Here is a 14131-nt window from a genome sequence, read left to right on the forward strand (position 1 = left end):
TAAAACTGAACGTTTGTAAGTTTCAATTCATATGCTGCCCCCTGCTGACAAAAAGCTGATGTACAGCATAACTGCCAGGATTTAACTCTGTAGCTTACTCATCATACATGCTCTTATACATACATACTCTGTTGAGTTGAAGAAGTGGTCTGTGGCTAGAGAGGAGAAAGTCTCTGATATGATTATGTACGTTTTTATCATCTTCTTTGCAGGATTTTACAGATGTGCACAAAAGATCAAACAATGAAACTTTTTAAAATTTATTTAAGTATAAAATTTGAGAAGTAATAAAACTACAGGAACAGCCTTTGACAAAACACAGTTAGCTATTCATTTCAAAATATACACCAAACTACAGCTAACACCAATTATGCAACATATAAAACATGTTAAACCATGTTAAAACATTAATATTATTCAAAATATAACAAAAGAGAAAACCCAAGTAAGCGACGGACAAGACAAAAATAGCACACCGATCAAATTGGTATCAAAACACAACACAAATGAAACTTTGCCACGTTACACCAATTAGTGTCAAACCTACTTCCTCAAAAATCCAAAATAAAACTCGATGCATCTTTTGCTGAAGCGAGGTGAAGCTTCTGTATGGAGTGCACTGTTATCTTATTGATGTCCCTGGAGTGAAATGCTGGTAAAATCTTTAAGCTTTGGTGTATTTTTAGTGGTTTTGGGATGATGATGATGTTTGGTCAAGCAAGAGTTCCTCCACGTGCCTGTAAAGGAAAAAAATTCAAATTACTTAAAGCTTTAAATTTATAGTATTACATCCCGTTTCCAAAAAAGTTGGGACACTGTGTAAAAAGTAACTAGTAACAGAATGCGATGATTTGCAAAACACTGAAACCCCATATTTAAATGAGAGTTGAATATTGATAACATATCAAATGTTGAAAACGATGTCCACATTTAGATTTTGATAGCAGCAACACGTCAAAAACGTCGGGTCAGGCTCATGGGAGCTGAGGAGACCAACTGATGTCATTTTCAAAGTGGAGTTTTCACACTGCTGATCAATGTACGATTTCAGCTGCTCAACAGTTCGGGGTCTCCTTTGTCGTATTTTATGTTTCATAATGCACCAAACATTTTCAGTGGGCCGCAAAGTCGGGACTGCAGGCAGGCCAGTTCAGCACCCGGCTCTTTTACTATGGAGCCATGCTGTTGGAATATGTGCACAATGTGGTGTTCCTGAGCCCATGCACTGATGTCCACTGCAGAATTGTGTCTGCTTTTGTTAATGAAGTCACGCCCATCCAGTATTGGTTTTCAGCCTCGTCCCTTGCTTTCAGAATCTGTGAATCTTTTAATGACATTTTGTACTGTAGACAATGAAATTGCCAAATTCTTTGCAATTTTACATTGAGAAACATTATTCTTAAGTTGCTGTTCGCCAGCGCAGTGTGTCAGAGTAATGAACCCCTCCCCATGTTTCTTTCAGAAAGACTCCGCCTCTCTGGGAGGCTCTTTTTATACCCAATCATGTTCTCACCTGTTGCCAGTTGACCTAATTCATTGTGAGATGCTCCACCAGCTGTTTTCTTTCAGCATTTCACAGCTTTTCCAGTCATTTGTTTGAAATTTGAAATTTCTCAGTTTTATTATTTGATATGTTGTCTTTGTGCTATTTTCAATGTCAATGTTTTACAAAGCATCACATTCTGTTTCTGTTTACATTTTACACAGTGTCCCAACCTTTTTAGAAGCAGGGTTGTAGAATCACTACACTTTACACTATTTTTATGAGTAACAGACATGAACGCAGTTTACGTATTCTGGAGAATACTCAACCCTAAATCCAAAAAGTAGGGTCACTGTGTAAAACAAATAAAAAAACAGAATGCAATCATTTGCAAAGGAACTGTGTTTAGCAGACTTATCTCCTTCATACAATCATGTGTTCACAAAGTGGTGAACCTCACTCCATCCTTGCTTGTGAACGACTGAGTCTTTCCAGGATGCTCCTTTCATACCCAAACATGATACTCTCACCTGTTACCAGTGAACCTGTTTACCTGTGGAATGTTCCAAACAGGTGTTTTTGGAGCATTCCACAACTTTCCCAGTCTTTAGTTGCTCCTGTCCCAACTTGTTTGAAATGTGTTGCTGCGTCAAATTCAGAATAAGCATATATTTACAAAAATCAATGACGCTGATGAGGTCAAACTTCAAATACATTGTCCTTGTCCTGTTTTTAATGGAGTATCAGTGTCAGAAAGGATAAGAAAATGATCACATTCTGTTTTATTTATGTTTTTCACAGCGTCTTGACTTTTTTGGAATCTGGGTTGTACAAAGACTTCTGAACTCACCATGGGCTTCATCTCTCGTCCATCTCCATCATCTGGCTTGTACTGGCCCATTTTCTTACTGTTCTCAACATATTCCTGAGAGGGGAAAGAAAGAATTATAGATCAGTTATTTTACCCTAATTGAAAAAAAGAATATGGTTCATAAAGAAATAAATAATGGCAGCTAGGAATACCGTTGTTGGATTGCTGGTGTTGCTAAATATTCATATATGAATTTCCATGTTCCTACAAGTCCGATTCACCAAACTCAACTGGATAAACCTGTCCTGCTCACGAGGAGGTGCGCATTCATGAGATCTAATCATTAGCAGTCAATGGTTAAGAAAAGCACCATACGAGGCAAAACAAAGTCACACCGCAGAGGTTCAAGTCTGCTGTCAGAAATCAGCAGATAAATTTAGACCTGAAACACTTAGAATATATTAAGATTACAACATGTCATCAGAGCAGCTGTGACAGACAAAAGGAGCGAATGGTTTGACATAAAGTTAGATGCTACAAAGACCTCTTTCTAAAGCAAAGCCGTCCATGAGTCCATTAGCAGAGAGAATATGATAGTCCACAGTAGGTGATATTATGCTATCAGCTGCAAAATAAATCACTCAGATTAAAGCATTATGACTCTAAAGACAATCGAGTTTTGCCCTGTGAAGAAAGACAGACTGTCTGTGGATGCCTTGTACAACAGCTTTGGACCACTTACATTTTCATTCACACCTAAGATCAAATTAAGTAACAGAAAACTGGTGAGAGACACTAATTCTCTCAAATCAGTGAGTCTGTGCAACTCAAGAATGAATCTGTTCGTATGGGTGGTTCTTGCATGAAAGCACAACATGCCTCTAAAACTCCAATGACATATTTGTTACAATGTCAGTGTCCCCTTTCGGCACACTATCCTCTCACCATTAAGGCCTTGTCCATGTAGTACTGGCGTCCAGGGCTGCCATCATTATACTTTGTGTCCACAGCGAAGCAGAGGAAGAGAACGTCGACCACATTCTCAAAGACAGACAGGAAGCAGTGAGCCACCAGGAAGGCGAACAGGCAGACAATGAGGAGAGGCAGGACCCACACAGTGTAATCCCTCTGGTAGTTCAGAGCCAGGACGCCGGCAAAAGCTGTGCAGGAGACAATAAGCACCTGAGAGGGTCGATGTAAGAGTTAGAAGACATTTGGAGGAGAATCTCACATGTGAAATGTCTGAATATGTCTCTGTGTGGTACCTTTCCGAGGAAGAGGACAAAGTCGCCCACAGTGTTGATGGCAGCCACTCGGAGGGCGTTCTCCACCAGGATGACGAAAGCGTCGCGGGCAGAGGTGCAGAAATTGGTGCTGTTGATGGCTGTCGCAGTGTAAGCATTCTGAAATAAGGTGATGCAGACACTGTAAATACTTGTTTCCATCGTCCAGAATTCTACATTTTCTTCCTTCACCAACCTGAAATGAATTACCTGATTTAAGTAAGCGAGACACTTCTCGAGACACCACAAACAGCAGACGCAAGCTTTCAGCATGCAGCGAGCGCAGGCGTTCTCCTGTGAAGAATGGAGGAAACTCACAGGTTAACAAGCTTCATGAAAACCTGTGGATTAAAAAGTACTGATGACTGACACTTGCAGGCTCAAAATGGGGCCACAATGGAGTTTTTGAGTTTGTAGCATTTTTATAAACGTAAACGTAATTTCACCACTCACCTTCCCTTTGAGCTGGCTGTGGATATACGTTAGGATGAGACGAGGGATCTTAACAAGCGTGATGATGAAGGAGCCTTTGGCCAGAGTACCCAGATGGTAGCGGATGGTCCGTGCCATGGAGGAGAGGATGGGCGTAGCTGGCATCTGGGACTTATTCCTTAAGATAACAGGGAGAAAGATATAATTGAAATTATATTGCCTAAAAACTGAATTAGCAAATAAACGTGACAGCAAAGACAACATGAAGTTTTCCACATGATAAAATACTAATCAGCTTCTGTTACTTACCTTGTGAAGTAGTAGGTGACCACGGCTCCAGCGATGGTCATCTGCTGGAAAGCGAGAATGAACTCACTGATCCAGATGAGACCCACAACGTGGTACCACACCAAGTACTGAAGAGGCCCTTGCATTTCATATTCAACCACACCTGTGGAGTTGTTCTTTATGGGAGTCCCTGTGAGGAAATACGAGCGTGAGTTTGGGTGGCATGTTTTACAGTTGAGTCATTTTACAAGAGAGCTAAAACATTTGCACGAGCTGTACGTCCCTCTACATTTCACAACCTGGAAACACGAGCAGTAATTGTACCCTTTTGATTTCTACTTGTAATGAATGAAAGACTGCATCAAGCAACTTGTCAGCACTGTTCTTGGTGAACAAAGCATTTTATAAGCTTAAAGAGGACACACTAAACTAAAAGCAGCCTGTTTAAACTAGCTTGAGAAGGAACCAGACGAATCTGCCGAGCTCATGTTTTATTTGCGATTTAGTCTGGCTGATGTTGAAGTTAAAATTAAAATACATCACATGTTTTTTCTTTTTTTAGAGCGACCAGTGAGCGATTTGAGTTGACTGGCATGAAATCTGAATTTTAACACTAAATTCACTAGCTGTAACTGTTCTCATAGTGTGTTTCCCATTTCTAAAAAGGAAAAGGGTCAAACAAGTCAAGAATGTAATTTAACTAATTTAACCAAAAGAAATGCTTGAGGAAAGCTTAACTTTATGGTAGATTTATGGATTTTCAATTTCACTGCAACTGCTACTCTTATCATTTATGTGAATCTGTAGACTTCCATATTTACCTCAATACATCCCAGAAATAGAACATATAAATCAAGAAAATGTGATGACTTCATTTGTGCAGGCCCTTTTGTTTTAAATGCTACTTTGCTGGGATTAAAAGTCAACAGTAGAAAAGAGAAGTGGGAGATGAAGAGAGAAGTTCTTTGACTCCATCCTCCCACATCACGAGACTCGCACGAGATTCCAAATGTGGGAGTTTAGTCATGCCGCGATGCTGAGGCAGAATGTCACAAGTGACTAACTTAAAATTCTACTTGTTTGGGAATGGTACCACTCATACATGAGATGTTCAATACGAGTCTGTGTACAAATCAACCAATCTGACAAACATGCACATGAATGACCTACCAGACTGGAGCCTTTGATCTCACCTGAAGTCCCGAGGAAGAGAAGCACAGCGATCCAGTAGACCCAGAAGAGCATGAGGCAGACGAAGGTCCAGAGAGGCTGCAGGACCAGCAGGGGAAGGTGGATGAACACTTTACCGGCCACGTGGAACAGGGAGATGGTGAGAGCCACACGCTTCCTCATGATGAACATCACTATCAGGAGAATTACCTGAAGGGATAGATGGTGAGCTAATGAAACTACCGCAACCAGCTACAGAGTTGGGGAATTCAATTTAAACACAGAGGCCTTTCCTGTCATATCAGGAAACAAAAAGACACAAATCTGAAAAACCGGACATACCGTGAAAATTGTAGCACCTATTGCATACACAAGAAGGGCCTTAACGTTGTCTGAGGCCACTTCTTTCCCAAATACTGATAAGGTGTTATTATCCAGGGCATTCCTGTGGTCCACATAGAGCCACCAGAGGACGCCTGTCCCACCTGCAAAAGGTCAACGCAGGAAAGAGTTGCAAAACAGCAACAGAAGAAAACATGGGCATATTTTGAAACGTCAAAATGAATCAGGTGGGTAGGTGTATATGTTGCATCTATAAGTTACCTATAGAGCCGATGATTACTAGAATCGTTAGAATCCACACCAGCACTTTGGAGATGTAACGAATGACAACCATCATGATCAGGGACAGAACTGAGAACAAAAACACAGGATATGAGCCTATAAACACACTGATAACATAGAAAAAGCTGCACCAAGCTGCAGAAAACTGTTGATTTTCAGTTTATTGTATGGGTTAATATAATATTGCTTTACCTTAAACATAAATAAAAGACAATGAACTATGCAAATCAATTAAGCCATGGGATTGCATTTCATTTAAACAGTAACTGAAGGAGAAAAGACCAGATGCCCCATGTAGGGAAACTCTCTCCTTCTATGAGTCATGTAGCCTTGACAATGAATTCACCCAAACCAGACAGATCAAACAGTTGAGATAAAAAAATGTCTAAATCAGTTTTTTTTTGCTGAACCAATGGGAGAAACCAGAGCAGACTTTCAATTCATGCCTGTGGGCTAAACTTCAGCGGATGCAATGGCTGTAACCACTCAGACATTTCCTGTTATTTTAATGACAAAAATAGCTTCTCCTTCCGAAAGTTGCCTTCCTACTGAATCCTCATGAGCAATTAGGGTTGCGCAGTGGGAGCAGCAGAACATAAAAAAAAGCACCAGTAGTAGCATTGCTGTAAGCCAGATGTAAGCATGTGTTATACCTAAAGCCAGCACGCAAAGGCCCATGATGATCTCCTTGCTGGCCATCACCCCTGCGATGACCCGGCGCAACACGCTGTTGTCACTGACAAATGTGACGAAGGCCTGCGCGAATTCAGCATAGCAGCCGATATCCACTGGAATACAGCGGTGGAACACTGGGACAGACTTACTGCAAACATGACAAAGATGAAGAGCACGGGTTCATCTATTTTCAATGGGTTGTACTTTAAGTGGAGGATGATGGCAGATTATATATATATCTCTGTTATTCACTTGGTCCTGGAATGTGTATTAGTAGGTTAATCTACAGTAGATACAGTATTTGGATCAATCCATTTTGGGAAGAAACCACAGAAATGATTAAATCAATAAACATTGACTGAATGAATGAAGTGGAAGTGAAAGACTTCCTGTTCTCACGAATGCAAGCAAAAATGGAAATTGAAGCAATACTAAAAATATACAAGTTACCCCTATAAACACTGGCCTGGTTTAAACACACTGTACCCACATCAGCTTGACAACACTCTTGATCAGCCTTGACTGGATGTGAACTTTTCCAAAATTAACAATAATGGTGGTAAAAACAGAGGAGTCATTCTTGTTCATGTTTGATATTTAATCAAAACCTAAAGGATATGCTCGATTACCTTGGTGGAGCAGGGAGTTTAGGACATTTAGTGAATCTCTCTGAATGGCTTGTGTATCTTGTAGGGGAAATATCATAGGAGCAGAGCTGAGATCCTACAAACAAATAAACAAACAAATAATAAAACATTGCATGTTATTTATCATAAAGACGTGTAAATACCGATAAAACTATTGGTTAATACTCTGGACCATCTCTTCTCTAAAATATCGTGCAGTTTTCTCACCATTGTTCAGAGCGAACTGCTTTAAATCGCTGTATGTCTCCAGTTTAGCAGCAGGACACTTGGAGACGCACAGGGCGATGGACTTGATCCTCCGGTTAATTAAGTCAAGGTTGCAAGGGTCTAGAAAGAAAACATACCTGACGGGAAGATAAGTTAGAATCGCAGATTAGCTGTTCAATAATATTAAGTGCTGCCACAACTTTCCCTCCAAAATAAAAAACTATCCTCCCTTGAACAAAATATCAGTGTATTTAGTTATTACTATGCCAGCTGAGACAGTTCTGTCTGGGCAGAAAATGAAAGATGGTGACATTTGCTACTCTGCTGCACAGATCCTTCTTTGTGGCAGAAACGCCTTTTATTCAAAGCCTCCACGGGCAATCAGCCCATCAATAAAGCATGACCCATTGTTTCAGTAAAACCGGGCCTACAGGCTGCATGCTGATGGAAAGCTAACAGCCCAAAAGGAGGAATATCATCAAAGACTTCTCACATAAATTATGATGAGAGGAGAAATTGTGTCAATGCAGGCCGGCTGATAAAAACATCCAACTCAGAGTTTCTTAGTGGGAAATTATGAATAGGGAAACATACTCTTAAACTGTGCTATTCATTCAGATATATAAAGAACTGAAGCAGCAGAACAGTGCGACAGTGTGTCAGTGCAGCTTTGTGATGATGATATTAATCTATGTTAACCTTCTGACTAATGGCATCTATTTACTCTTCAATTTATGCAAATTTAGTTGCTTGAACAGAACAAACATCAGACATTTTACAGCACTTAGATCACGGTCTGGACTGCTCAACCTTATCAAGTATGTGAGCCAGAACAGGAGGTAAACTGAAGTGTTTACAAATACAGCAACCGGTCGATTGTGGCAAATTAGATTAGGACCACATGATGCAATCCTTGCATGCATACAAGTAATGCTGAGAAAGCCTTCCCTCTGTGCCACCAAGCACAGAGGGCTAAAGAGGTCTCAACATGTCTACTTTAATGGACTCATTCGATAACTAAATCATGAAAATAGAGCAAATGAAAATACTTAAAGGAAAGCAAAGAACTGACGCAACATATTCAATAAAAAAAGATGTAAGATGCAAATAAAACCATGTCACATCTTAGATCATTTGGAAAAAATCAGACTAACTTGTTTTCGGTCATGTCCCGGCCGCTCAGGGGCACTCCCTCGATCTTGGTGTTAGTCTGGCCACAGGTGTTGCCGTAACTGTCGTATCCTGATATGAGCCTGGAGGCAGCTCCTGTGGCGATGGGAAAGCCACAAATACACACCTGCAGATGACACAGATTATAGTAGATGAAGTTAATTATCTGCAGGATAACATCAAAGACAAAGATTTAACACTCATACAAGCAGCACCATGCACTCATCTTTAATAGGTGACAAAATCTAGAACCAAAACATGGTTTTTAATTTGCTACAATCCAAAACTGAGATGTTTGCAAACTGAACTTAGTTTTATGGCAAACATACAGAAACTAAAATCAATGCAGTACAATCAAACAGTCCTGCAATGAATTCATAAAGGTTTATGACAGTTACGACATTCAAACTGAAACTGTTTCAGAGAGGTGCTGATTCAGCTTTAAAGACATTTTGGATGACGACGTTTGCGGTGCTGTTGAGCTGATTTGTGTCCCACTAACTGGTGTTTTCTAATTATTTGCCCACCTCATTTGCGTCAATGAAGATGGACTGAATATTATAAACACATCTCAGTATAATACATTGTCATTTCAAATTACAGCCTCCAACATGATTGCAAGGTTCAACACTTCTCTGAATCACTTTCATCCAAAATCTTAATTTATTTCAGGGCTGTTATGCAAAGTTTTTCATGCATCCATGACATGGTCAGTGTAGCATGTCAGCAAGTCATAGGTAAAAGTAGTGCAGTCTGATGCAACAGCCCCACAATAACTCTTACTTTCATGATATAATGCTCGGCTTTTGTTGAGTTTTTAGAGAGGTGTTGATTGAACTTAATCATTTTAGAGGCTGTAGCTGGTCAGCTGCATTGCAACACAACATTACACTCACTGATATAAAATGGGTGGACAAACTATGAGAAATAACTGATACAATGCAATAAAACAGCTACACAAACTACAGTCTCCACCATGACCCTTAAATTGAACGATGTATCTAAAAAAGTGACAACAAACATTCAATAAATAAATAAATAAATGTAAGGCTTACTGCAGACCTGCTGTATTGGACTGCATTCGCTTTTGCTTGCTATGTGAACCTCATAAAAATGCTAACGCACATTCCGCTGAAAACTTACCATCCCAATACAAAACAACGTGAATATGATGAGCCATGGGATGTCCGTGCAGCTGCGCTCCTCCAGCGGTTTCCACTCACGTTTGCTCTGCCAAGGCATAAATAACAGATCAAAGAAAAGAAGACACAGATATCCTTAAGTCTGCTTTGTTGGGACCGTCGCGGCGCACTTTCCACCAGCCCGCTGCTCCAGAAACTAGCAGACAAATGTTGCTGTTGTTATAAAACAAGCCGCCGCTGCTGCCGAAGAAGTGACGCTGTCGTTACTCACATTGTCCCAAACGGCTCGGCGGGTTAGTGGGACAAGTTTTAAAGCAGCCATAACTCGCACCATGTTTTAGCTCACTTACCTCGGTGCTGTTACAACACCCCATCGTGAACACGACAACTTCAGCGAACTTCAGCGACGACAAAACTTTGCGTGCCCTTTCTTTGCTTAAACCTTGTCGCTCTTTCGGCTCATTTCCCCCTCTCTCTTGTCTTTCTACCTGTACCCCATGCAAGGACACGAACAAACAGCTTTGTCTACGCCTTCAGTTCAGTTACAAACACCCATTTGTGATTTCTCCTTCCTTTGGAGCGGCAGGTAAACACGGAAGAAGTCAAATGTCTTGTGCTGCCTTCACGGGCTATCAAAATATCCGAATTATCATGCATACAAACACCGCAAGAGCCGAAGTGCGGCTGTTTGTTCATCAGAGCTTTAATTCACTTTCTCATTTTATTTATTTATTTTACTTCTGTGACAATATTATAAATGATGCCAAAGAAAAAAAACAAAAGAAAAAAAAAACAAGCTGTATTGAATGAACATCTCAATATTCGGAATTGGGTCCCGTAGAAACACCTCCTTGGTTGCCTCATAAATGACTATTTATATTTATGAGGGTCAGTTGATTTGGAATCAGTTGAACTTTGAAGATAATTAGAAAAAAATGTAAATAGCAAATCGGAATACTATTATAATCAAATGAATCATTATAATGCTGTAAGCATATCGAATAGGCTACATGTAACATATAGTGTTAAGACTTAAACATAATTATTGTGCATGCAAATTACAACATGACTATCAAATATTGCAGTTCAAAAATAAAATAATTATTATTACTATCACTTTTGTTATTAAAAAGTGAGGTCCATGTGTGTTAGAAAGTTACAAGTTGCGTTGAAAGCAGCATACCGGTAGTGTCCACAGTAGGTTTGTAGATGAACGTACGTGAAGAATTTGGCGCCGTTTACTGGACCAAAGAAGTAACCGTTGACTGTGAGCATAATTCATGGTGTGGCCAGGCTTGTCACTCGAAATGGCAGATAATTACATCAGAAAGACGACTAACGCTTAATTGAGTAAAATGAACCTTATCCGGGGGAAATTGCTGGTTTGCTAACTTCACTGTGCCACCTTGCGGTTGCAATTTCACCCACAAAGGTGAGTAATCATGAGCTTCAGGTTCATAGGCAGTCTTTTCTCAGGTTGTTCGTCTTCATGTAATAACAGCGTGTTTTTCCCTTTGTCAAATTAGTACTTTGAGACGTTTAAGGCTGGACTAGCAAGCTTCACAGACAGGGCAGTGGAGAGGCTGGATAGTAAGTTAAAGTTTGAATGGCACTGACGTGGACCTCACAATTTCGGCCTCTTTTACTTTACAGTCCTAATGTTTTTCTCTCAAGTGTGTTAAATGAGCTGACAATGCGCTCAAACTAAGCTAGCTACATGTAGAAATTGTAAACGTGCAATTTATAATATCATAATGTTGCGTATGTCCATGTGCATCAGCTCCCCACATTGATAAATATGAGGTTTTGTCGCCCCCAGCAGTCTGTGTCGTGTAACTACAACCAATTTCTTCCATTAAACGCTTACACAATGATTCTTTACAGACACTCTCAGGTAGCCCTGCTGCTGGGCTACTACATGACTGCATCTTGCTCAGAGACACTTGACTGGGGATGCCTGCTGACAAAGAAACTGCTGCAGCAGAAGGGTCCCCTCACACACTGTGCAGCCCAGCTGCACATGGTAGGCTCTATCAAGAGGCAACACATATTTACAAGTCCAAGCAACAACAAAGGTTAGTGATTTGAGATCTGAGTTTATTTCATTGTTGTATCTTGTATCTTAAGCATTTTTATATTTCTGGAAAAAAACAACAACAAACAAACAGTGCCCCTTGTACATCATTATTTTAGCAACACAGCAGCTTTTGCCCTGAAACTCTTGATTTGTGTTGCAGTTAGTTGGATATAGGATTTCAACATTTTGCCATTGGTGGCTCCTGAAAGGGGTCAAATATTTGAAGTACCATCTTTTTCAAGAAGGCGTCTCCCCCCAGCCTGCTGTTTTTCAAGAGGTTCCTTCTCCTCATAGTGAAGATTTCCTGACCTGTACACTTCCTGAGTGGGCTGGAATGTCAAAACAGTTTCCTGAAGAAGAGGTGGCTTACGTCTTATTTTCCTCAAGCTCTTATTGCACTATAAATGTTTCTACTGCATTGCTTAGAAGACCGGAAGGGAAGGTAAATATTTAACTGTGGCAATCTTATCGGTTGCGTCCCTGACTAGTGCAAAATTCCTGCAGCCTTAGACCTCATACAGCCCCCTTTTTAAACACTGTATTCCAGACAGACACACATGTACGTTTTCCTCATACCTGATAATTGCTGTTATTGTGTCAGTGTGGATTAAAAGCAAAAATAAGAGTAAAGACATGGAGATCTTGCAGGACCAGAACATATGCTTAACACAACACTTTGGAATTTCCATGTGATTGTACGTGAGACAACAAGGCCAGATGTTGGGAGGTTACATTTGGAACCAAAATGCAAACTAACATGGGGCGGAAACATAACTGCTCAGAGGTCCCGCTCATCAAATGATGAAACAGCCCCTGGCCCCTCATCTCCTGACTCTCGGTCTCAAGTATTTCCCTCTGATGCTGCTGTGGCAACAGTGTCCAAGGACAACACGTGTTCCTGGATCTTTGCTGGAAGAGTCGATGCCAGCACAGCATATGTTCAGCAGAATCCTGGGTGGGGGGTGGGGGAGGGTGGGGGATGTAGTACGTCACTGTTCTGGCCCTTACAAGGACTGGTCCGAGCTCAAGAATCGTTCCTCATAAACAACACGGCAAGAGGATAAATATTTTGTGTCTCTCCTCAGATACTTTCAACATTCAAGCTGTCAGAAAATGGCAAGTGTTGGAGAATGTGATGAGTTCCAAAAGGCAAATAATTTGTCTACAGTGCGCCTACTTTTTTTTTTTTTTTTTTGGTGCAAAAAATGAATAGAAGGGGTGGTGATATATGACTCACTTTTCAGTTTCACAGTAGATTCTTTGTGAATCACTGACAGTTGCTTTATCATTCATGTGGATGATCTCAAGAAAGGCATTGTTGTCTTATTTTGGTTATATAAGCACAAATCAAGGCCAGAAACAAGAGCAAAGTTAAACATCTGCTTGGAAAACCAATTTAAACATATTATATTCTCATACTTGTGATATCAGCCTGTGAAACATTCAGTGCTAATGCACACGTGTACAGTGCTCCTATGTTATGTGCATCTGAAGGTATGGCTGTGTGCATTCCTTCATACATGTTAAGGCTACAGAAGTGTGAGAACGTGCTCAGGTGTGGGTGTTTATAGGTTTATAGGGCATATGTTTGAGGCAGAGTACACAGACGACATCCAGCTGTTGTTGCTACCTTTCCCTGCCTTGGTCCACATGGAACTGTCTCTTGGACATGCATTTACATTGTCTAAGCAGAACACGGGCTGCATTTACTTGCACAGTTATTCCTGATTTGTAACCTTTACTAAGAAACAGCATAATTCTGTCCTTATTTTGATGTCAAGCATCTTGCATGGGCCACAGAACCCGGTAGGACCTTAGCTGCGGGACCTCCTTCGACCACGAAGACCTGAAAAGAGGACAGACAACTTTGGGATACCATTCATATATAGAGGGAGACGAGAGACAAGAGGTGAGTCTCTTGGAGGACCTTGTTTGTTAATGACAGCCTCCTGAGGACGCCCCTTTCGTACCCAATCATGATACTATCACCTGTTACCAGCGAACCTGTTTACCTGTGAAACATTCCAACCAATTATTTTCAGCATTAGGCAACTAGTTTGAAACGTGTTGCTGCCATCAAACTCAGAATAAGCAGATATTTACAAAAATCAATGAGGCTGAT

General features: G+C 40.6%; 1 protein-coding gene across 1 annotated transcript; it reads right to left on the minus strand.

The window, feature by feature from the left end:
• Positions 1-238: 238 nt before the first annotated feature.
• On the minus strand, positions 239-10545 carry slc44a1a (solute carrier family 44 member 1a). Its single transcript, XM_070988297.1, has 16 exons — positions 10283-10545; positions 9934-10020; positions 8775-8917; positions 7621-7757; positions 7396-7489; positions 6745-6914; positions 6071-6160; positions 5810-5952; positions 5491-5677; positions 4319-4487; positions 4031-4187; positions 3788-3871; positions 3560-3697; positions 3240-3476; positions 2334-2408; positions 239-737 (listed from the first exon to the last, which is right to left on the minus strand). Exons 1-16 carry the CDS (start codon positions 10304-10306, stop codon positions 714-716), a joined length of 1959 nt encoding a protein of 652 aa, XP_070844398.1. The 5' UTR covers positions 10307-10545; the 3' UTR covers positions 239-713.
• Between the last annotated feature and the right edge of the window lie 3586 nt (positions 10546-14131).

This window comes from Chaetodon trifascialis, chromosome 2 (assembly GCF_039877785.1).
Source record: "Chaetodon trifascialis isolate fChaTrf1 chromosome 2, fChaTrf1.hap1, whole genome shotgun sequence".
NCBI classification, from domain to species: Eukaryota; Metazoa; Chordata; class Actinopteri; order Chaetodontiformes; family Chaetodontidae; genus Chaetodon; species Chaetodon trifascialis.